General features: G+C 48.3%; 1 protein-coding gene across 1 annotated transcript in view; it reads left to right on the top strand.

Moving 5' to 3' along the window:
- Positions 1–2253: 2253 nt before the first annotated feature.
- The window catches only part of LOC115391779 (integrin alpha-11-like), a 28323-nt gene continuing 8148 nt past the window's right edge, over positions 2254–22428 (top strand). The window contains exons 1-13 of the mRNA XM_030096128.1: positions 2254–2305; positions 9951–10062; positions 16054–16163; positions 17016–17107; positions 17256–17370; positions 17509–17636; positions 18331–18479; positions 18726–18870; positions 18992–19157; positions 19330–19400; positions 21178–21322; positions 21532–21680; positions 22142–22285. Of these exons, the coding sequence (XP_029951988.1) occupies positions 2254–2305; positions 9951–10062; positions 16054–16163; positions 17016–17107; positions 17256–17370; positions 17509–17636; positions 18331–18479; positions 18726–18870; positions 18992–19157; positions 19330–19400; positions 21178–21322; positions 21532–21680; positions 22142–22285 (1578 nt within the window). The remainder of the gene's footprint in view (positions 2306–9950; positions 10063–16053; positions 16164–17015; positions 17108–17255; positions 17371–17508; positions 17637–18330; positions 18480–18725; positions 18871–18991; positions 19158–19329; positions 19401–21177; positions 21323–21531; positions 21681–22141; positions 22286–22428) is intronic.

Raw genomic sequence — 22428 nt, 5'->3', positions numbered from 1 at the left:
TTTTTCTCACTTTCCTTGCTGAAAGAATGTTCAGCTGATCGGAACATTCTGCCTGTCACTGACATGAGATGAGTTAGAGCAGGAAGCTGGGAGGAATGGTCTTCAAACGTGTGCGTGAATCCCACTGTGAGTCTCTCCTTCTGTCGTCGCCTCATTACCAGGACAGTGTCGTTTCACAGCAGGAAGGGAATTTACAGAGAAGTTCTGAAATCTAGAGACGCTAAAACAGAAAGTCACTCAGAAAAGGCCCTGCTGGGGTTTGAGTGCATGACCCAGTCACTGTGAGGTGAAAGCATGACCCACTGCACCACCGTTCAATGCCACTGTTGAGTGTGTAGATATCATTACATAACACTCCAATACGTCAACAAATATCAGATAAAGCTCATCTGAAAATAGCCTTTTACAGTTTTATCCTTCCCGACACTGCAGACCATCAGCCAGATGTTTGAGAGCGCACCACATCTGGACCCGGCCAGCTGACGGTCCGTCCAGCAGGAACCACTGAAATCACACCGCCCCACTCTGACCTTACTCAGTAATCTTATTCAGATACGCTTTTCATGAGTTACTTCCTCTTTTATATAGAAGAAACTGGAAAAGAAAATCTCTTCTTCTGAAGTGATCATTTTAGTTCCTGAGGACTTCAGAGGGCAGCAAGTTAAAGAGATGGCCGAAGGTGTCGTTCAGTCTTAACATGATTTAGAGAATGTAACAGAAATGCTCTCATATTCCCAGAGGGAAGGCCCTGAAGAGCGCTTCCTTCACTTTTGTATTTCTCATTCTATTTCACTGTCTTCTCAGAGTAAAGAGTGATTTGGTGTGATCACTGCTTTCCATCGCTGCACCTGTTTCCTGGATCTTGTGTGTTTTTTCCTTTTGTTCCTCAGTCTTCTCTGATTCTGTGTTTTAATGTTCCACTGTCATGAGTCCTCACCGTAAAGGCAGCGTGAGCAGCACGGTGGAAGGTTCTCTTCAGGCTCCTGTTGACCTGGACTCTGGCGAGCTTCCTCACCTCAGACAGCTGGCCTTTCCTGCAGAGCAGTGTCGTTCTGCTTGGTTCTCAGAGTTCTGCTTCCTGGAGGTTCCTCGGTTCTCTCACAGTAGAGCGCAGGCAGAGCTTCCTGCTATCAGGTTCCTGTCATCTGGAACCAGCTCCCAGGTCCCGGCTTCAGCTCTGGATCCTGACACAACCTCGGCTTTAAGACCGTTCTATCAGTCAAGCTTTCTGCAGGAAGTCTCCTCTGGGTCTGGTTCTGCAGGAAGTCTCCTCTGGGTCTGGTTCTGCAGGTTTTATCCTGCTCACTCATGTTGAGCTCATGTTAAAGTACCTCGGAGTGACTGCGGCGTTTTTGTTGCTGTCGCCATAAAACTGAACTGAAAAGAAGAAAAAGTTTCTGTATTTATTCTCAGAGAATCTTTTTTCATATGGGTGCACAGCTGCTGAGCTGCTTTTCTTTAAAATAGGTTTTACTGAAACTGTTGCTGAAATAAGTTGTTATGTAAAGAGAATCCAACAGGAAGTCGGTACGAAGCGTCATATCTGAAGCAGCTGAAAACATGCAGATGTCCGTCCAGCAGCAGATGTCTGTCCAGCAGGACGTCTCTGCTGCGAGCACGATGCCGGGAAGCAGAGGAGCTTAGTTCCGGTGCACTGAGAAACAGTCAAAATGCTTCTGCTTCTTAAAAAATCCTTTATTTCCCCTTGAATGAATTGACTGAAATGTGTGTGGACGCTCTGTTCTTGTTAATGTGTTGAACTGTAGCTTCATTGAGCTTCAGTCTGCTGGTGATTCAGGTGAGTTGGTCCATGTTCTCTGTGATCGCAGACGGAGGATCCTGCTCCAGACCCCTGCTGTGAAGCAGAGGCTGGACAGTCTGGAGAGCTGCTGTGACGGTGTGAGAGGCTGCCGGCCTCCCTTCACAGAGCTCCCCTGAGGACCCAGACTCATTATGGGCTCACTTCTGAGTGATATCAGACCGAGGTGCACATCTGGAGCGCAGCACCGTGTGGATTCACACACAAATGGAGGCATTTCCTGTTTGTGCGGCGCCGGGACATTAAAGCTTCTGTTTTGAGCGTGGAAGGTGAAAACAGAGATCAGCACGAGGCAGGAGGAGGCGGTGCTCGACACTCCTCCTCTGCCTCACTTATAACCCGGAGCCCAGAATCCACGCTGCAGCATCTCACACACACACACACACACACACACACACACTTACACTCACACTGCCGCGTCCTGCAGCCTCCTCATGGATTACCAGCACCTCCTGCTGCTGCTGTGGACCTGCAGCCTGCTGCCAGGTGAGCTTTCAGTTTCACGCTCCGGTCTGCTACTGCTGCACGCCTCAGAGGCTGAGTCTGCCTGCAGAGCATCAGAGCCGGATCCAGGACTGAGCGCCGGTCTGCTGCTCTGCAGACAGGCTCTCTCTGAGGCAGAGCATGTGGGTTTGTTCAGGCTGCAGAGAACTGCAAGGTTTATTAGCCTCCATAAGACTATAAAGATTTACAAGTCTGTGAAAGGCTTTAACTTTAACGCACCCGTTCACACTAAACTCTGTGTTTGTGGAGACAAACTGTACAGACCGGCATCGTGGATCCAACCCAGAACCACGAATTACATCCATTCAGCAGCGATGGGAGAGAAAGATAAAGGCTGAACAATCAATTCCATCAATACAGCAATCAATCAACGAAGCTGTCTTTATCTACATAACACTTTTCTTCCCCAAACCTGGAATTCATTAGAAGTGTTCTTTAAAATCAGCCTATTATACAAACGTAAGGGAAGAGTATAAGAAGAAAACTAAGTCAGATCAGACACATTCTGCTCTTCCTGTCTGTTCTGTACTATTTGTAAAGACGGAGCTTGAATATGACTTTCTAGACGTGTCAGATGACAAGCAAGATCACTTGCTTCTGAAAAAACCCTACAAAACCTCAGAATTTATTCACACTTTCTCCAGAATTCAAGACGTGTGAGGAAACGTTGAATTGAGCAAGAGGCGGAGTTAACAGTTAAACCTAATTTCAAATTAACTTAATAGAAAAAATGAAAACGTGACTAAACTGAAGGCAGAGAAATCAGAGAGTGAACTGATGACACTGCTGGTGGGACGCCGCAGCAGGGCGGTGAGTCCAGGGGTCAGGGAGGAGTACTGCTGGTGGCGCTGTGGTTCAGTGGGGTGTTCTGGCTCTCTGGAGACCCATCGGATCAGGCCGACATGGGACCAGGAGGTCCAGGTGTTGGGCTCAGAGCTCAGCCCCGAGGTGACGGGCTTCCTGAGACGGTCCCGGCAGCGTTTCTTTGGTGAGTGTCTGTCATGGCGGCCAGTGGAGGGCTCTGTCTTTACTTCCTGGAAACCTTCCTCGATCTCAGTTCTGATGTGTCGCTCAACGCGGCGTCCATCAGGCTGCAGGGTGAGCAGAGCCTCCGTCAGCGGAGCAGTCCTCACCAAACACAACAGCATCAGCACCATCAGTGAAAGGCATCCGATAGCAGGAACATAGAGCTCTCACGCTGGACTTTTGTTCAGAATGTTAATAGTTCTGACTATAATCTGGTACTTTTCTAAACAGCAGAGAAATAAAAAGAAGAGCCTGCGAGGCGTGGAGCTGAAATGTGAAAGCAGCAGGATGCGTCCCTGGAGGTCGGCCTGCTCTCGCTCTGAGGAGGGTTTCTCCAGGAAGTGCTTTTCTCCAGCTCCACTGGCTTTTAGGACCGCGTTTTAACACTCCACTGATGGTGCGGTTGTTGTTTTTGTCAGTGTGCGGCTGGTAACAGGGCTGAGGGGTGGAGGGTGGAGGCAGGGTGGAGGTGGGGCAATATGGCACAAAGCTTCTCCCCTTCCTCTGCAGCGCCACAGGTGAGGCTGTGATCACATCTGGACACAGGTGCTGAGCCGGGACTCAACAGTCGGATTTTACCAAAGAGAAGAAGATGGTGAATTTCACAGGAAGCGGCAGAAGGCACACGCTTCGCCGACTGAGCCCTGATCAGGACCGGGTCCAGAAACCTCATCTGGGACCCTGGCGTTCAGTGGAAAGCTGTTATTATTTCACGTCAGTCTACACAGTTTTTACTCATATATAGAGGTATTGACACACACTGTGTCTTTGCAGTCAGTAGTAACAGTCCTTCTATTTTGGGACCTAACGCTCAGACTCTTTCCACCAGCAGGGTTTCATTAAAGGAGCAGTTTGGTAAATTAGTCATTGGTCCTGATAACAGTGCTCTTCCGCTTGCCCTTAATTTACGCCGGCCTTGCTGTCAGCTTGGTTGGCTTCATTAGAGCAGCAATGCTCCAGCTGGATGTGACGCAGCCCTGAAGACCGCTTCACATCCGATCACACCACATCACCAGGAGAACACACAGCCTGACAGGCCTGGCGAAGGGTCCAGTCTCAGCTTCTACTGAAGCTGCCCATCTGAACACGTCTGAAACGATCGGTGCTCCATCTGGATGTGTGAATGGACGGGGCAGCGATCAGCAGGAGGCCTGGTGGAGCTTCACATCTTCATCTGGCGCCCCCTCCAGGAGAGTCCAGGTTGGACACCACTTTTTAAGAGATCTGAGATAAAAATGAGAACTCTGGTTTATTAACAGGTTGTAAAGCCACTTTGAGAGGTCAGAGGTCAAACCAGGCAGGCTGTCTGAGGTGAAGGGTTCCCTCTCTGGTGGGGAAGCGTCTGTCTGCACGCCACAGGAAGTGACACAGACGGCGTTCGGCCAGGAGCTGCTCCACGAGCGCCGCTCCATAAATTACTCCCATCCATGACCTGATTAGCCTGATTTCTTCCTGCTGGATCTCATTTTTTTTCCTTCTGCATATGAAAGAAGACTGCAGACGTCGGTTCTCCTGAAACAGGAACCGTCTGTGTGGAGCTGCCGCTGCCCCGGCGGAGCTCTAATGTGTTTTCAGTTAAGAGAGCTGCGATGTGGAAAATCCACCATCCAACAAAAAAACATAGAAAAACTCAGTCTGCCTGGCTGCTCTGAAGAAAAGTGTCAGGGAGGAAGATCCATAACAGATAAACACTGGACCGGTGTGGGCGGAGACCCAGACCTGGGGGAGGGTCTTCTGTCTCTGCTCTGGAAAGCCCTGCTCTCCCTGGAGCCAGCATCTCTGATAGAGGGAGCCAGTCTCTGGTTCAGCTCCCGCTCTCTGGTTCAGCTGGGTCTCTGGTTCAGCTGGGTCTCTGGGTCAGCTCCTGGTCTCTGGTTCAGCTGGGTCTCTGGTTCAGCTGGGTCTCTGGGTCAGCTCCCGGTCTCTGGTTCAGCTGGGTCTCTGGTTCAGCTGGGTCTCTGGGTCAGCTCCCGGTCTCTGGTTCAGCTCCCACTCTCTGGTTCAGCTGGGTCTCTGGTTCAGCTCCCGCTCTCTGGTTCAGCTCCCGGTCTCTGGTTCAGCTGGGTCTCTGGTTCAGCTGGGTCTCTGGTTCAGCTGGGTCTCTGGTTCAGCTCCCGGTCTCTGGTTCAGCTGGGTCTCTGGTTCAGCTCCCGGTCTCTGGTTCAGCTGGGTCTCTGGTTCTGCCCGGGCAGCCCATCCTGGAGGCTGACTGCGACTGTCCAGTCCAGGTTCCTCCTCCACTCAGCTGGAACAGACGGAGCAAACCCAGGACAGACTTGACCTCAGCTCCACCTGTCAGCAGAGGGTGAAGAGTTCACAGCAGGCTGAAACTTGGGCTCAGGAACCAGACCAGGAATCTGGACGATTGTTCTGTTGAACACACTGAACCTGAGTTCTGGGGACTAACTGCCCTGAAGTAGGACTGGATTAAAGTGAAGGACGTGAAAGCTTCAGAAGCTTGAGCTCCTCTTGCCACATAAGTGAGTGTTTTATCTTTTTAGTAGAACGTGACCAGTCCTCTGTGATCTGGACCTTCTTCAGCTGGTTGGTTCAGGAGCCCACTGTCAGGGGGTCCAGGGCTCACAAGGGGGTTGAAGCACAAAGTGCTCCAAGATAAAACCCTTTCTCACGTTTTCAACTCCCAAACTGACAACTGATTTTATTTTGAAAGTTCCTACTTTCACGTGAAAACTAAGATTTATGATTGTCATTACATACACAGCTAGATTCCAATACTCCGTGTGTGACTTCGGCCCTGTTTACACAACAAGGACTTCAGTTTCACACAGAAAACATTTGTTATGTTTTATGTGGCCGCAGTGGCGGCGCCAGAGTATTTTTTCTGGTGGGGCTGAGGTGGGGCTGACCCATATTGTGGCAGGGCTCCAAAAAATGCCAGAACTTCAATGTGAATGTATATTTAAAATAAAACAGCACCCGGGCTCGATCTAGATGCAGTGAGAACACGGTCGCTCCCTGGGTCGAGCCAACTTTCCTCGTTTCCCGCACTTTTGTCCGTGTGAGGCTTCCGTAGCGCACGACACGAACTGAGCACGCACATCCAGCATGGCGGAGAGGAGAGCCGGTCTTCCTTCTGAAAGTCAGTGATTTGTACGGCCTGCAGAAAAATCATGTACAACAGAACCACCGTTCTGGCTGCGTTCCGTCTCCGGTCCGGAATCACCGCAGCCCCGCCTGCAGTGCGTCTGCAGTCCGCTGGAGGAGGTAGCCAGATCTGTCATGAAACCCGTTTAACTCAATAGAAAGCAGCCAAACCGCCATCTCGGTTGGAAATGCACGTTAAAACCGTATTTGTATAATAAAAAAAACACATCATAAACACGTAATCATTACATCAACCCGTCCGACGTGTTCAATAAAGAAGCTTGATTTGGCAGAAACCTGCTCAATCTGGCAACACAGAGCCGCTCCTTTACATGCGCCGCAGTGGCGCTGCTGGATTTCAAACTTTTATTTTTTCTTGGATGGATTATGGTAGGGCTAATACAATTCTGGGTGGGGCTTTAGCCCAACCAAGCCCCACCCTGGCGCCACCTATGTGTGGCCATTTACACGAAAACGCAACTTTTTGAAAATGACTCCCAAAGGCAGAGATTTTCAAAAATGTTGTAGACAATGTTTTCCTCCAGTGTCATGACTCCCAGTCCAGATTCTCCTGATCCTGATCCTGGTCCGAGTCCAGATTCTCCTGGTCCTCGTCCCAGTCATTACTAGAACTAACAACAGCACCAACTAGTGGAGCAACATGAGAACTACCTGGTTTTCAGTGTTTCTGTCTTTCTTATTGTTTTGTTGCCGTGTTTAGTGAAAATGATCTGAAACAAAAATGCGAAAAGGATGTGTGTTTGACCTCAAACCGCCTCATAGTCCAGGCAGAACGGTACTTTATCCAAGTCACACACACACACACACACACACACACACACACACACACACACACACACAAAGTGTTAACACATGTTTAAAGATTACCACTCTATCATCTGCATACGTGGAGACACATTTCTTAGATGTAGCGGATGCTGATTGGACCTATTTGATGAAGAACGTTGGAAAAGAGCTTGATTGTTTACAGCATACTGTGCTTGACATGCATGGCTGTAGAACAAGAACCACAGCTGACTCCAGATGCTGCAGATTCCATGCTGTAAACGGGCCGTAGTGAGAGCCGCTGTGTCCTTTCTGATGTTCGACCGACTCCAGTCCTGGAGCGTCCAAAGTGACGCCAACATCTTCATTCTCCACATTTGTTCGGAGGCTCCTGTCCTAAAAAACCTCCTTGGCTCTGCATCAAACATGTCTGCAGTTACTTTACTCTGATGCGTCTGTCCACCACGTTTTCCCACACCACCTGGTTTTGGGGCTTTTCTGCTTTAATGTTGATTTCTGGACAGCAGAGTGTGTTTTCCTGGCACTCCTCCTGAGCACATCGGATTGTCGGATGTATGTTTTCTGAGGCCGGACACATGGCGGACACTGCGACTGCTGCGGGCTCTGAGATGCTGTCAGGCCAAGCAGGTCTGCATGCTGCGTCATTCAGGGGTGATCAGTTTTCAAACTGTGCACAGATTTATTTTGCAGAACTTGAAGCTGGTTATTGGATTTGAATGTTCTCCATGTCAAAGGGGATCGTGAGAAAGCTAGCTTTACTATTAGCTTCGATTAGCTCTCTCATACACAGCGTGGCTTTGATTAAACACAAAGTTTTCTGTGGTCAAAACCAATCAAACTATGAAAAGAGCGAGTAGCAGAGGGAGATAAAATCACATGAAGCACTGGAATTGTTGTGTTTTCTCTGCAAATGACTGTGATGATCTGATGCTAAGGAAACAAGCTAATCTTATTTAAACTGATATAATCTGAAAATAAAACAAATATATCCATCGTGTATATCTGTACTTTAAATATGTATTTTTTTGTTTGTATTTTTTTTTTTTTTTTTGACATTTTAATGAACATCAGCCATATATAATAGATTGAGGGAGGCAAAGTGGATGCAGACAAAAAATAGGGCCTAAAACCTTGGTTGCGTTGGTCATTTTTGTGGTTTTAATGTTTGAACTGTGGAGAAAACACATGCATACAAAATGAAAGCACGCAGCGTCGAGGCAGCATGGAATCGAACCCAGAAACCTCTCACTATGAGAGCCAACCACTGCACAACCCTGCACCCCCAAAACAGGTTGTTCTCTTGAAAAGTGTGTCCTCAGACCTGTCAGTGGGTTGTTTTTCATCACCCTGCAGACAGGCTGCGGTCGTCGTCTGCTCGGATCTCTGGAATGGTTTTTCCACACCCACACGCCTTCACAGTGGTTTCTTCTTCTTTTTTTATCCAGCTGACACTAAAATCTGCGGCCACAAAGACAACAGAACATTTGAGGTGTCCAGGCCAGATTCTAATCCACTCTAATCTAATCTGAAAGTTTATTTTCAACGGTTGGTTCTCCACAACAGTCCTCTTTGAACTGCTGTCCTGAACAGCCGAGAATTTTAGAACTTAGACCGATTGAAAATCAAACTCTACATCAGGTCTTAACTAATCACATTTAGACTGAATTACCAGCTTAACAAATGTGTCTCAGAGCTGGAGTAAAACTCTAGTAGAGGACCTCAAACCATCAGGACTCTAGTAGAGGACCTTGAACTGTCAGGACTACAGTTGAGGACGTCAGGTTCTTGGGACTTGAGGATTTTCTGGTGACTCACTTGTATCTGGACGTCCACGAGTTGTGTGGAGACAATCAGCTTCTAAATATTGAAAACATTGGAAATAAAAACCCTCTGGCTGCAGTAGTTCACATGCAGGATGCCAGAGTTTTACTGGACAATGTAAACACTGGAACTCTTTCAGTTCACCGGACAGTTTATTGTCATTTGTCTCCATGCAAGAGGACGGTGGAGCATGCGGTGGTAAATGTACACTGTTCAGGCCAGTAGTTGTGCACGTGCTGCAGTGCATGTTGAGGAACAGTGTCCGTGTTTCCATGCAGAAGTTGTGTAATGTCTGCAGTCTGGAAAAAGTCTACAAAAGTGGACGTGGTTAGGGCTAACCCATCCACTGCTGTGTGTAGGCTAACCCTGTCCACTGTCTGTGTCCATTGTCCCTGTCCAGGCTAACCCCAACCGTGTCCTCTGTCTGGATTCGTGGCAGTTGGACGTCTTTCCCTGCTCTGTGCTCGTCTCCTCCTCTGTTGTCCCCTGATTGCTGCCTGCTGTGCCTCGTTTCCCCCGTCGTGTTTCCCCTCCTTTCTCTGCTGGCGGTTTGGACCAGGTTGGTCTTTCTTTTCATTTCTTGACTGAATCTTTACTAAAGGTCTGCTTTTGTTTCGAATTGGTGTCTGCATCCTGCTCTTTCTGCAGTCCGTCCAGCCGTGCAGCACATCTGTCCTGCATGTTTTAGATTCGCCTGTTTAAACACACCTGAATCCACTGATCACCATGTTATCCCCACCAGTCCCTGTTATTCCAGACCGTTAATCTGCAGACCGGTGAGGTGATGCAGTGACATCTACCGGATCGGGTGAGTGGAAAGCAAAGAGAAGGTCTCGACGATGAACCTCTTCCTTTTCTTCTTTTCCAGATCTTCAGCATGGCTTCAGCTTCGACACTAAGAAGTTTAAGATATTCTCTGGATCTAAAGACGCCCAGTTTGGATACACGGTCCAGCAGCACGAAGCAGGAGGACAGCAGTGGTGAGAACAGACGCACACTTCACGTCTTTCTTCAGTCAAAGTGCTGTTGGACCCGCTGACAGTGGGTAAAATCCACAGCATTTCAGGAAATTAAAGTTGGAATTTGTAGATTTCTAATGACGTCCATGTTTTCAAGATAAAAACAGATCAAACCACAATAATCCTGATCAACACAATAAAAACCAGAATCACTGAAGTCCAGTTTTAACCTCAATATAAACACTACAAATGTTTATTAAATATTCTAAAAACTCATTTTGAGTAACTTCCTCATTTATTTCTGTTTCTTTCAAAAGCTGATGACAGCTTTTGAATACATGATAAAATGTTGAACATTTTGTTCTTTTACTTTGAAAAAGTTCCTACTGACTGATTACTAATGAGCCAAAACCTTTTTCTGTATCCTATTGGTATGATTTCTTGAGCCAAACAACGTGAAGTATGTAGTATTTCAGTCAGTTTCAGACGTTTCGAAAACGTTTCGTGATAAATAAACATCATATGTTGAAGCTAGTTTATGGTCATTGTGACTTTAAAAAGTCCCTTGACTCAAAATTTTCACATTATTTGATTGTCATGTAAAGAAAAATGTTCCTTTTTAGTTGAATTGAAGAAAACAAATAAAATTTTCTTTTGGCTTAATGCAGTGTCTAAATATCTTATGAATCCATTTAGAGTAAAGGTCGATGGTGAGTTTTGAAGATCTGTTTAAGTCTGGCTTCATCGATCCGCTACGTCTTTATTTCTCTGAACAGAAAGCCACTTTCTCCTCTCTGTGCTCTTCTCATTGTCCTTTTGTCTTTTTCTAATTCAAATTTCAGTCTTTGATCAGCAGACCTCTCCTCCTTGCGTCAGTCGTCTGTCTTTATGAACGTTTCATCACATTGAGATACTGTGCAGCCTCTCCTGAAGATCTCAACTTGTTTATTTGAGAAGAGTGCTTGAACCAAAAAGAAAAATGAAATTGGAGAGAAGGTAAGAAGGGAGAAACTCAGCGTCTGGCAGGTTCGGTTCACACTGATTCCCAGAATCCTGAGGGATGAAATGGATGCTGTCTGTCTGGTCCGGAATGAAAACAAGCGTGGAGTTCAGCGAGGATTTATGGGAGAGTGCAGTGTGTGGACGGGCGGCCAGCTGGACAGGTTTCCTCAGGCTGCCTGTTTGTTCCTGCCGTGTGTCGCTGAGTTATGCGCAGATTTGAGCCCGATGACACATTTTCCATCGGAACGTTTCTGCCGGTTATTTTTCTCCCTTCTGGAGCGTTCTCCGGATGACGCCACGCGGCTCTGATCTCATGCAAACACTGGCGTTCCTGGACGGTTTGTCCTCGTCAGCCTGTGTGGACGAACGGAAACCTGAGACCTGGAGCCAAGGACCGGAGAGACAGAACGACAAACCATCAGGAGTCTCCAGCTTTATGCTTAAAACCTGCAGAAGCTCTGGGTTCGATCGCCTCTGAACGTCGCCTCTGCCTGATCCATCACCAGCCCTGAAACCTTCGGTCCCATTTTATTGATCCTCATGAGGAACATTGGAAATCAGGAGGCAGGTCTTTGTATATTTCATGTTGATCAGGAATTATGACGTCTTCACTGCGATGTCCAGCTGAGCAGCGTCTGGCGGTGCAGCGCTCTGAGGGTCTGACTGGAACCGGGTGTTCCTTGTGGTCGTTCTGTGAGGAGTCTGCATGTTCTCCCTGTGCAGCCGGGATCAGCTCCGGTTCTCCGTCACCCTGAGTTCAGTACAGGAGGGATGCGGGGCCTGGACCGGGTCCAACCAGGGGGGCTGGACCGGACCGGATCCCACAGAGACCAGCTCTGGCCTCCAGGAACCCTCTGAGCTCCGGCTGGTTGTTTTCCTCCCTGCAGTCGGGCTGAGCGTCTTGTTGAGATTGTGCAACATCTCCAGTCTTGTGGTCTGGAAACCCTTTAGCCCAGCCAAATGCCTCGCGATCCTCCAGGATTACAAACCCCTCGGCCTTTGAAGTCTCAGGTAAAGAGGTGGAAAGAATTTGCATTTGTCTCGCGAGCAGCTCGTCCCACATCTCCAGGTAGACGAGCGCGAGGATCTGGAAACTATGTGCTGCGGTTTGTTACTCCCCAGCCTCCCTCTGAGAAACCCATCATCCCCCTGTGCGTGCGTGTGTGTGTGTGTGTGTGTGTGTGTGTGTGTGTGTGTTTGTGTGTGTGCGTGTGTGCGTGCGCGTGTGCGCGCTTGTGTGTGTTTCTGCTCCTCAGGTGTTTGACTGGCGGGATGATCAGGGTAACAGTGGAACATTCCTCGTTTTTCTGTCTTTCTCTCGTTTAAATCTTTGCACACATGGAAAAGGTTTGTAGTGATGAACTGTCACAATCCCGTGACCTTTAACCCTTCACTTCTGCAACAATTTTACAACACTGACTTATTTACAGTAGAAGAAATGTCTCAGACTCAGAGCCAGTGTGGACTTTTCCTTCATCCACTCGTTTCATTTTATTCCACACAGAATCAAAGAGCAGCATGCAGGTTGGATTGTTGGACAGGCAGAGATCTGAGTCTGTAGGAATGATGCAGGTCTTTCAGATCCAGGTTTGAGTGTGAATTGATCTTATTTAAAGTCCCGACTGCCTCATGCAAGAATCAAATCTGCTCTCAAATCAGTTGCTTGAAGAAAAGGAAAATCTGAGCAGCGGCAGCACAAGAGATTCAGAAAACTTTGCCAGACTGAAGGAATTTGATCTGCTCCTCCTTTTGTAAGGAGGCAAAAACACATGAAATCATAAAGAATGGAAATCTCTACACCCAGTTTTATTTGGTGGAGCTCAGCTTCTTGTTTTTCCCTCTCTGATTCATTTGACTGTTTCAGTCCTGACTGAGAGTCTGAGGTCAGGATTCAGTGATAATCACTTTAAAACTCTCCATCCTTTCCTTCAGCCTCCTCAAACACTTTTCTAGAACACATTTCTCAATGAAACACAGACTGATCTGTTCCCGTTATACCTGCAAACCTAAAGAAGCCCCGCAGCATGATGCTGCCTCCACTGTGCTTTACAGAAGGCCGCCTGAAAAAAACATTCAAAACGATCCAAAAAGAGAGAAATGAGGGAAACTTAGGATGAATCGCTTCAGATGGATTAAACATCCAACCATCAGCATGAAATGTGACAAAACGTCTCCCGAGACACACGATCAGGTCCAGCTGACCCCATTCTGTTAGAAAGTCCAACTGAAATCTGAAGCAGCGGGAAAAGTGTTTCATCTGATAAAGCTTCAGCAGACTGCAGCACATCTCCCTGTAGGAGCTGCAGAGGAAAAAACAAACCGCGCAACAACTCACACACACACACACACACACACACACACACACACACACACACACAGGAAACACCACAGGACCAGATCCTGCTGGTAATTAAGAGACAGACGGCCCGATGAAGCAGGGAGAGCAGGTCCAGCTGGTGCGTAGTTCAGAGGTCGTTACCTAAAGGTCGATGAAAGCACCTGTTCAGGAAATGACCCCCGGGATGCTGGGACGAGTGCAGGCCGCAGGATGTGGTCTGGACCCAGGTGGTCTGGACCCAGGTGAACTGGGCCCGGGGCTCTCTGGGATGTGGTCTGTCATCCGGTCCTTCAGATGCGGACCGGAGACGCGTTGTCAGACACAGAGGTCACGTCTGCTCAGGTCTGTGAGTCACAGCCTCTTCCCAGAATGCACCTTGGCCTCATGTGGAGCTGTTTACTCTGGATAACTTTAATAACAGGCCGGCAGCTTGACATCGAGCAGCAGGACCTGGTTTAACAAGACCGCCACAGCAGCCGTCCTCTCCGGGGCCGCGGCCGGGGGTTTACCGTCACAACGAGGAGGAGGAGGAGGAGGAGGAGGAGGAAGAGGAGGAAGAGGAGGAGGAGGAGGGGGAGGAGGGGGAGGAGGAGGAGGAGGAGGAGGAGGGGGAGGAGGAGGGGGAGGAGGAGGAAGAGGCAGCTCTTCCTCTGAATGAGGAGAGTGTGAAGCTGCAGCAGGAAGTAGGAAACAGGAAGCAGGAAGCAGGCAGGCTGGACAGGACAGCCTGCTCTCCTGACAGGAGTCCAGAGTTTGGGTTCTCCTCTGTCAGTCTGACCTCTGACCTCTGGCAGGAGGCAGGAGCTCTGAGCGTCAGCAGACCGGTGTGAAGGAGTGAATCCTGTAAAAGAGTCTTTGCAGCCTGCAGCCTCCTGCTGCTGCTTTTTCCTCCCATAGTAAATATTTACGGCTGAAGGTTGGATTTCCTCATCTTTTCCACATTGTGAGATTTTTTACTGGAGGCTGGGATCTGTAAACAAGAAAAGACGCAACTTGGGCGTTTCAGGATTTTATTGGATTTTTTTTTTTATAAACTTTTGTTATATTTATGGTTTTGCATGAGTCCATACTGAGAAGCTTGTTTTTCCGTCAGTTTTCCTTCATTACCCTTAAATAAACCCGGTATTAATATGTCTGTAGCCTCTGCTTCTTTCCATTGCGTGTTCTTATAAATCAGAAGGGGTTTAAATCAGTTTCCAGTGTTGATGTCTGAGCGGTGAACTCTCGGCGGCTGCAGGAGACTCGGGCCGTCTGCTCCCCTCCCGTTTATCATCTGCAGCCACTGAAGCTTCTGTTCACTCCCAGGACAAAAATCAAATCTTCTTCTATTTTGATTTTGATTGAGAATTTTTACTGCTCAGTCTGAAAAAAGGTTCACAGCTGATTATCCACACTTAAAATCAAAACAACAAACCACCACCTTTAGTCTCAGTGAAACTTATTTAGAGAAGTAATTTTCCAAATATTCACATCTGTGAGTCACGATGAAGCTTCAGAAACTCCGAGGATCAGCAGAAATAAAAATACACGACAAGGACAGAGAAGCTGCTTTCAGGAGAAGGCTTCCTCTTTTCACAGCCAGTTTTCCTTTTTCCTTATTCCAGTAACAGTTGTTGTTTGAACTATGGCTGATCTGTGGATCTGTGAGTCTGTGAGCTTCTTGACTGGAAGAGCTGTTTGATCCACCTGCATTAAAGCGTCTGGAGCTCAAACTGAAGGGGATTCGGTGTATTCCTGGGATCTTTTGGTCTCTTACGTTACAGCCGTGGTTGGACTGCAATACTCAATAAATACATATGTACAGATTAGTGCTGCCAATCAATTAAATAAGTTTAACTAATTAATCTCAAGTCTGATCGCAATTAATCATGATTCATTACATCATTTCTGAACTTGTAATCAACACACAAAATCACCAGTTTAAAGCAGAAAACTGTCTTTCTCTGACTCTTTTAACCTCAGTGGAGCAGTTTGTCATCAGAAAACACTAATGTGGGATTTGAACCATCCAGTATTTTAAAAGTTGACTTGCTCAAGGGAAGGCCAGGCCCTGTTTCTCTGTCAGTGTAGAACTTTCCAGAACATCGACGCCACAGGAGAATGTTTGGAACATTTTAAGCTTCAGATGAAGAATCTGATGCTCAGAATTCAGACTGAACAGGAGGAGAAACTATGAAGTCTCAGAGACAGGAAATCACTTTCCTCTCATATTTCTGTTCTTTTAGCCAATTTCTAACCCTATTTCTGATTCTGTGATTAATTGCAATTTAAAAAAAAAACATTGACAGCCCTCCATGAATTACTGTAACTGCGATTAAAGCTGACAGCACTGGTACACACACATTTATTGAAATGCTTCACATTGAGCCAGTTTTTTTGTCCTTGAAGTTAGCTTTCCATTGGGCGTGTCGCTCCATGGTGTGTTGGTTCCTGATGTGTTTATTGACTGTAAACTCTTTAAATTCTCCTCTGAACGTTAAACTGTGTTGAAGAATATTGAAAACACTCTGGTGTTGTCAGAAGCTGCTGCTTCTGTTTGAGCTGTATGATCTGTGTTTGTGGAACCTGCTTCGGCTGAACTCATTCTGGAGCACATGCTGATGAGATCCTGTGTGTGTGTGTGTGTGTGTGTGTGTGTGTGTGTGTGTGTGTGTGTGTGTGTGTGTGTGCAGGCTGCTGGTCGGCGCGCCCTTCGAAGCCACCGGGAAGCAGCAGACGGGTGACGTGTACAAATGTCCTCTGGACACCAGGGACTCCGCCACCTGCGCCCGACTCAACCTGGGTGAGCCTCAAAGCATCGTGGGAAAGTCTGGAGCTGCGTTCTGCTCCTGAGTCTGGCTGGTCGACCTTCTGAATGAACTCTGGTCTGATTCCCGGCTGACTCGCTGTTCACCTGCTTCTCTCCCTCATGTCATCGTCTCAATGAAGGTTTCAGCTTTTATTTTGAAACCGGTCCATCATCTCCTGGTCTGTTGCTGAGGCCCTCATGAGGGATCCAAGCTGACGGTGTTTTTATTTCTTTTAAAGATGTGGCAGAAAGACGGGTTGTATAAAAAAGCTGTCTTGACTTGATTAATTCATGTATTTTTTTTAAGTCGTTCCCATTTTTCCTGTCCCTCCTTTAGACAGGCTTAAAAAAAGTTGTAAATCAGAGTAAACCATAATGAAAACATTTAATTTCCTGCAGCTGAATAAGGAAGCAGAGAAATCTTTATCTGTCCTGTAGATTCTACTGAAAGACTGCAGCACAGACATCAAGAAACTCTAAAACCCTGACGGGACAAACATTTTCTGATATTTCTCTCTAATGTCGTGACCTTCCTGTAAATGTTGGGATCATTATAGTTTCTTCAGGGTTCCTGTAATTGGTTTGAATCATAAACACGTCTCTATGTTTGGCACCAGATTTCATGATATGCTAGAATCTCTGAGTCACAGATGAACAGTCAACCAGAGCATCCAAACCTATCATTCCAGTGGATTCGTCCAGCAGCTGAAGCTCCACATGCAGGAGTGTTTGAGGAGTTTTCGCTCTGGGAATATCCTGCTTCTCAGTGTGGATCACAGCTTTGGTTTTCCTTCAGTCAGAGAGGCAGAGCCTCTCTCTCCATAACTCTGTTTGTCTGGTGAACAGGGAGAGTTTCCCCAGAAAACGTCTCTGAGAGGAAAGACGGGATGCGGCTGGGCCTGACGCTGACCTCTAACCCCAGAGACAGCAGCTTTGTGGTGAGTTCCCCTTCAGTCGTTCATCCTTTACACCGTTTGATGAAGGACGTGAAGCTGGATGTGGTCCAGAAGGCGTCCGGTCCTGTGCTGAGTGTTCCCTGTTTCCTCTGCTGTCTTCATGTTGTCCCTGGGTGTGGGGCGGAGCCAGGCCTGCGGTCCGCTCTGGTCTCACGAGTGTGGAAGTTCTCTGTACAGCACAGGGATCTGCTCCAGAGTGGGCCGGAACTTCAGACACTCCAACATCATCGCCCCCGCCCTGCAGAGTAATGACCTCCACTAGTCCATCTGTCATCCATCCATCCATCCATCCATCCATCCATCCATCAGTAATCCCTTCCATCTGTCATTCAGTGTTTTCCTCACTTCGTCCCTGTCTCCTCTGGTTCTTGTCCATCTTGCAGGATGCGAGACGTTCATGGACATCGTGATCGTCCTGGACGGCTCCAACTCCATCTATCCCTGGTACGAGGTCCAGGACTTCCTCATAAACGTCCTGCAAAAGTTCTACATGGGTCCGGGTCAGACACAGGTCAGTCTGTCTCCGTCCTGCAGAAGCCTCCACGGTGATCATGGCCTCAAAGCTGGGCTGTTATTGACCCTCTGTACTGATAGACATGTGCATTGCATTATGGCGTATGCCTGTACTGTCAGTGTGGATAGGGAATAGTTTATCAAGACTTGGTTTGGAGTCTGCCTGGGACGAACTGATGGATGGAGACTGAACATGGACAGACCTATGGCACTGTGCAGCTCTGCTTTAGCAGCTCAACCACCAAGGTTCAGAGCAGGTCCAAACGGGTCAGAGGTCATCTGGCTTCAGCTGAGAAGCTGTGTGTCTGCAGCCAGAGGCTGGTTTCCTGTCCTCCAGAATAACGGCATGTCTGGAATCGACATGGTGTTAATTTCTCAACTTAAATCATCCCTAACCCTCCCATAACTGGAAACAGACAGAAATAAATATCAGCTGTTGAAACTGGACCAGTTCTGCTGATCAGACGATGCTGATGTGTCGAGCTTCCCAGCTGAAACATCCTGAACAGCTCCAATGTGCCTCTAGGTGGACGAACGCTGTGGCCGTTTACTGCATGTCCTCGAGTAAACTCCCAGGAAAGAGTCTTATGAGGAGCAGAAACGTGACAAAGAGACAAACCACTGATCCGACCACCTCCTGCAGCGCTGTGCTCTCCCTGCTCTCCGTCATGCCCCGGTGTGCCTGGCTGCAGGTGGGGGTGGTCCAGTACGGGTCCACAGTGGTCCATGAGTTCAGCCTGGGGGAGTACCAGACGGTGGAGGACGTGGTGGAGGCCGCGAGGAGCATCAGCCAGAGGGGTGGGGAGGAGACCCGGACGGCGCTGGGCATCAACGTAGCAAGGTACCACGCCCCCGACCATCCAACCAGAGGAGGCTGCCTGTGATCCCAGCTGATCCAGACCGTCAGCGTGTCACATGACCTCTGCTACTGGCCGTTATTATCAGAGGACTTAATGGAGACTGTGTAGCCTCACTGGTGGCTCAGCTAGCTCAGAGGACCTGGTGGAGAACGGCTGGAACCAGACTCCATCACAGACCAGAGCGTGAACTCAGCAGCATGTTCTCTGGACGACCTCTGACCCTGCAGGACGGAGGCCTTCAGGCGCGGCGGCCGGCCCGGAGCCCAGAAGGTGATGATCGTGATCACGGACGGTGAATCTCACGACAGTCCTCAGCTGGTGCAGGCCGTCACCGACAGCGAGCTGGACAACATCACCATGTACGCCATCGCTGTGAGTCCCTCGCTCGTCTGCCCTCTGACCCCGCCCCTCCTGTACCTGACCCCCGCCCCGCCTCACCCACCGCCCTCTCCACCCAAACAGCTTGTTCTTCCTGGTTCTGTCTCTCGTCCAGGTTTTGGGGTATTACAACCGCAGAGGAATCAACCCCGAGGCGTTCCTGAAGGAAATCAAATTCATCGCCAGCGACCCTGACGAGACGCACTTCTTCAACGTGACGGACGAGTCTGCGCTGAAGGACATCGTGGACGCTCTGGGAGAGAGGATCTTCTCCCTGGAGGGTCAGTGAGCAGCATGGCCCACTCTGTGGCCACGCCCCCCGAAAGTGGGTCCACAGAGCGGAGGTCAGGTCCTTTCACACCACCAGTCAGAGTGTGTGTGTGTGTGTGTGTGTGTGTGTGTGTGTGTGTGTTCCGGGTCGTTCATGCAGTCTGATGCTGGGTTGTCCTGCAGGTGTTCACTCTCAGGGCTGCCGGTTCGGGCTGCAGATGGCTCAGGCCGGATTCTCCTCGCATTTCGTCAAAGTGAGTGTTGGCGGCGTTTCTCCTTCAGGCACATTCATCGATCGTCTGTGGTTCAACATTCAGCAACAGGAGCAAACAAAAACGTCTCCGACAAATTCAGATCCAGTCTTCATTACTGGTCGGACTGAAGTACCAGTTTCGTTTTGCACACCACAGGTCACATCCTCCTGTCTTCAACTGAACAAAGACTTCGACGCTTTCATTTTGTGACCAATTTATGCAGAAATCCAGCTGATTTCAAAGGGTTTTTTTTTGTAATTATTTCTCAGTTATCTCGATTAGCATTCATTTCATGGTAACGTTCAGCAGTCGGTCGTCCATTAACTGAGACTTCCTGAAGCATGAAAGTTCCGGTGGGAGTCACTTCAAGTCTAAACAGGCCAAACGAAAAGAAGACAGACGCTGTGAAAATGAGCAGGAAGGTAAATATTGGTGTTTCCAGTGAGGTGGAATTTGACTGAACTCCAGTGTCGGAGTGAGAACTGAAGCTGAAGACAGCTGAAGGGAACCCAGAGCAGCATTGACCTGCGAGAACAAACGGGACGCACAGATCAGTCATGCTCTGATCTCTGAGCTCAGAGGCAGAGCGTTTGGTCAGACCGCCTCCGTCCGTGCAGCCGTCGGCTCACAGGAGTCGCCCGGCGCTGAACCGTCGTCTGAATGCGGTTCAGAAGCGATCCGTCTCTCCAGACGGGTCTTCAGTGTGGATCAGCAGACACCTGGAGCCGGCTGGAGCCGAAGCAGCAGCCAGCAAATGAAATATCGACAGGCGGCGTCAAGCTGAACGGTCTGAAATATGACCAGTTAATCTCAGACTGGAACGCCGTCTGCCTGGGACATCGCTTCACTTCCTGTCCAGTTTTATGACTGGAAAAAACTCTGAAGAGCAGCTCAGAAGGTTCGTCCAAGACCAGGTCCACTTCCTAGGTCAACTCGTAGGGATTAAGACTTCTTCTGGATCCATCGCACAGCAGCAGTGAGACCTGCCCAGATCCAGAAAGACCTGGATCTGATCCAAGCAGACTGGAGCTCCAGATCTGAGCCAGACTTCCACCGACACTGGATCTGTATCCCGTCCAAACAACCCCCTTGTACACCCCGTCATCCCGGTCCAGGTCCTGGAACCATGGAAGGCAGAGTCTCCCCGAACAGAACCTAGAACCTAGACCCAGAACAGAACCTGGAAACCAGACCCTGAATAGGACCTGCAACCCAAACCCTGAACAGATAAAGAGAAACACGACGGAAAACCTTCACAAACCGTCGTAACTGAATAAATGATTTTTATCAAACAAAATAAACATTTTTCATCCATAGATAAAAGTAAGGAAAACATTTAAACTCAACAAATCTTCATTTAACTTGAAACAAAAACAGGATCAACAACAAAAACAGTCAAATTAGATCAATCTCCAACAACATGGATAACAGAGATTCATCCTCTGTTCTAACCACTGTGATGATGTTTCATTCAAAGGTTTAATACAGAAAAAATTCAACCAAAACAAAGATAACTTTCATTTGCTCATGTTAAAGAATTCTCTGTATTCCCAGTTTTCCAGCTGTTTATCCAGCGTTACATGGCTGCAGTGTTATGAAGTCACCTGGATGAGCCTGTTTCCGTTTCAGCCTCTTCAGTTTGACGTGAACAAACCTGCTGTTTTATTTTAGCACATCTCTGTGAAAGCCGGTTTATTTCCTGGTTTTAGCGTGTCGCTGACCGTGGTGCCACAGCTTGAAGGCCGGTCTGACGGAGCTGTCCGTGGTTTCCCCTCAGGACGGAGTCCTGCTGGGAGCAGTGGGCGCCTACGACTGGAACGGCGCCGTGCTCAAACAGACCAGACAGGGGAAGGTGGTTCCCCCGGAGTCCTCCTACCAGGACGAGTTTCCCGACGAGCTGAAGGACCACGCTGCCTACCTGGGTAACCATAAAGATACAGGGTGGATACTGACAGGATGTGGCTGGAAAGAGGGTTTTTTTTGTTTGTTTCGAAGCAAATTTTTCAGGTCAGATAAGATGTTTATGCTTCAACTCAAAGAGTTATTAAAGGGAAGAATCCATGACCTGTTGATGCTGTGTGTGTATGTGTGTGTGTGTATGTGTGTGTGTGTGTGTGTGTGCATGTTGCAGGTTACTCTGTGGGCTCCGTCATTTCACCCAGAGGCTCTCAGCTCTACGTAGCCGGAGCGCCGAGGTTCAACCACACCGGGAAGGTCATCGTCTTCACCATGAAAAACACCGGAGACCTGACCGTGCTGCAGGCGCTGCTGGGAGAGCAGGTCACACACACACACACACACACACACACACACACACACACACACACACACACACACACACACACACACACACACACAATTATGTGTTGTGTTTTGTTTGTATACTGTGTGTGTGTGTGTGTGTGTGTGTGTTGCTGTTAACTGCTGAAGTCGTCCTGATTCTCTGCTTCTTCTCCTTTTGTCTGAATGTCAGGAGACTGACTCGCTGCTCCATCTTGTGTCATAAACTGGTATTACATGGCTAAAAAAATTATTACGCACTCCTCTGTGTTTTACCTGAATTTTGTTGGAAGATTGACAAGGATGGATAAAAAGAGTTAATATTTTCAACTCAATATTTCAAAATAAAAGCACACTATGGACTAACAGTTACAAAATCCGCTGACATTTTAGCACTTGGATTCTGTTTTTTCCTGCCGCTACAGAAGCTAAAACGTTGTGTTTGGCCCTCGTGTTTGCAGATCGGGTCGTACTTTGGCAGCGTCTTGCTGTCGATGGACATAGACGGCGATGAGAAGACGGACTGCCTCCTGGTGGCAGCGCCCATGTACTACAGCCAGGGCTGGGAGAGAGGGAAGGTCTACGTCTACTCCGTCAGCTCACAGGTAGGATGGAGGCTGTGAAGCGGCTCAAGGTTCAAAGGTCGCCATTCTGCTGCTTTCCAAGATGTGTTCCACTGGAAAAGGTGAATCAGTAAAAACAACTGTAAGAAACAGACTCTGTTTGGTCTCTTTGGAATGTCATTCAT

This window comes from Salarias fasciatus, chromosome 7 (assembly GCF_902148845.1).
Source record: "Salarias fasciatus chromosome 7, fSalaFa1.1, whole genome shotgun sequence".
In the NCBI taxonomy this organism is placed as follows: Eukaryota; Metazoa; Chordata; class Actinopteri; order Blenniiformes; family Blenniidae; genus Salarias; species Salarias fasciatus.
This window is presented reverse-complemented; position numbering and strand designations above follow the sequence as displayed.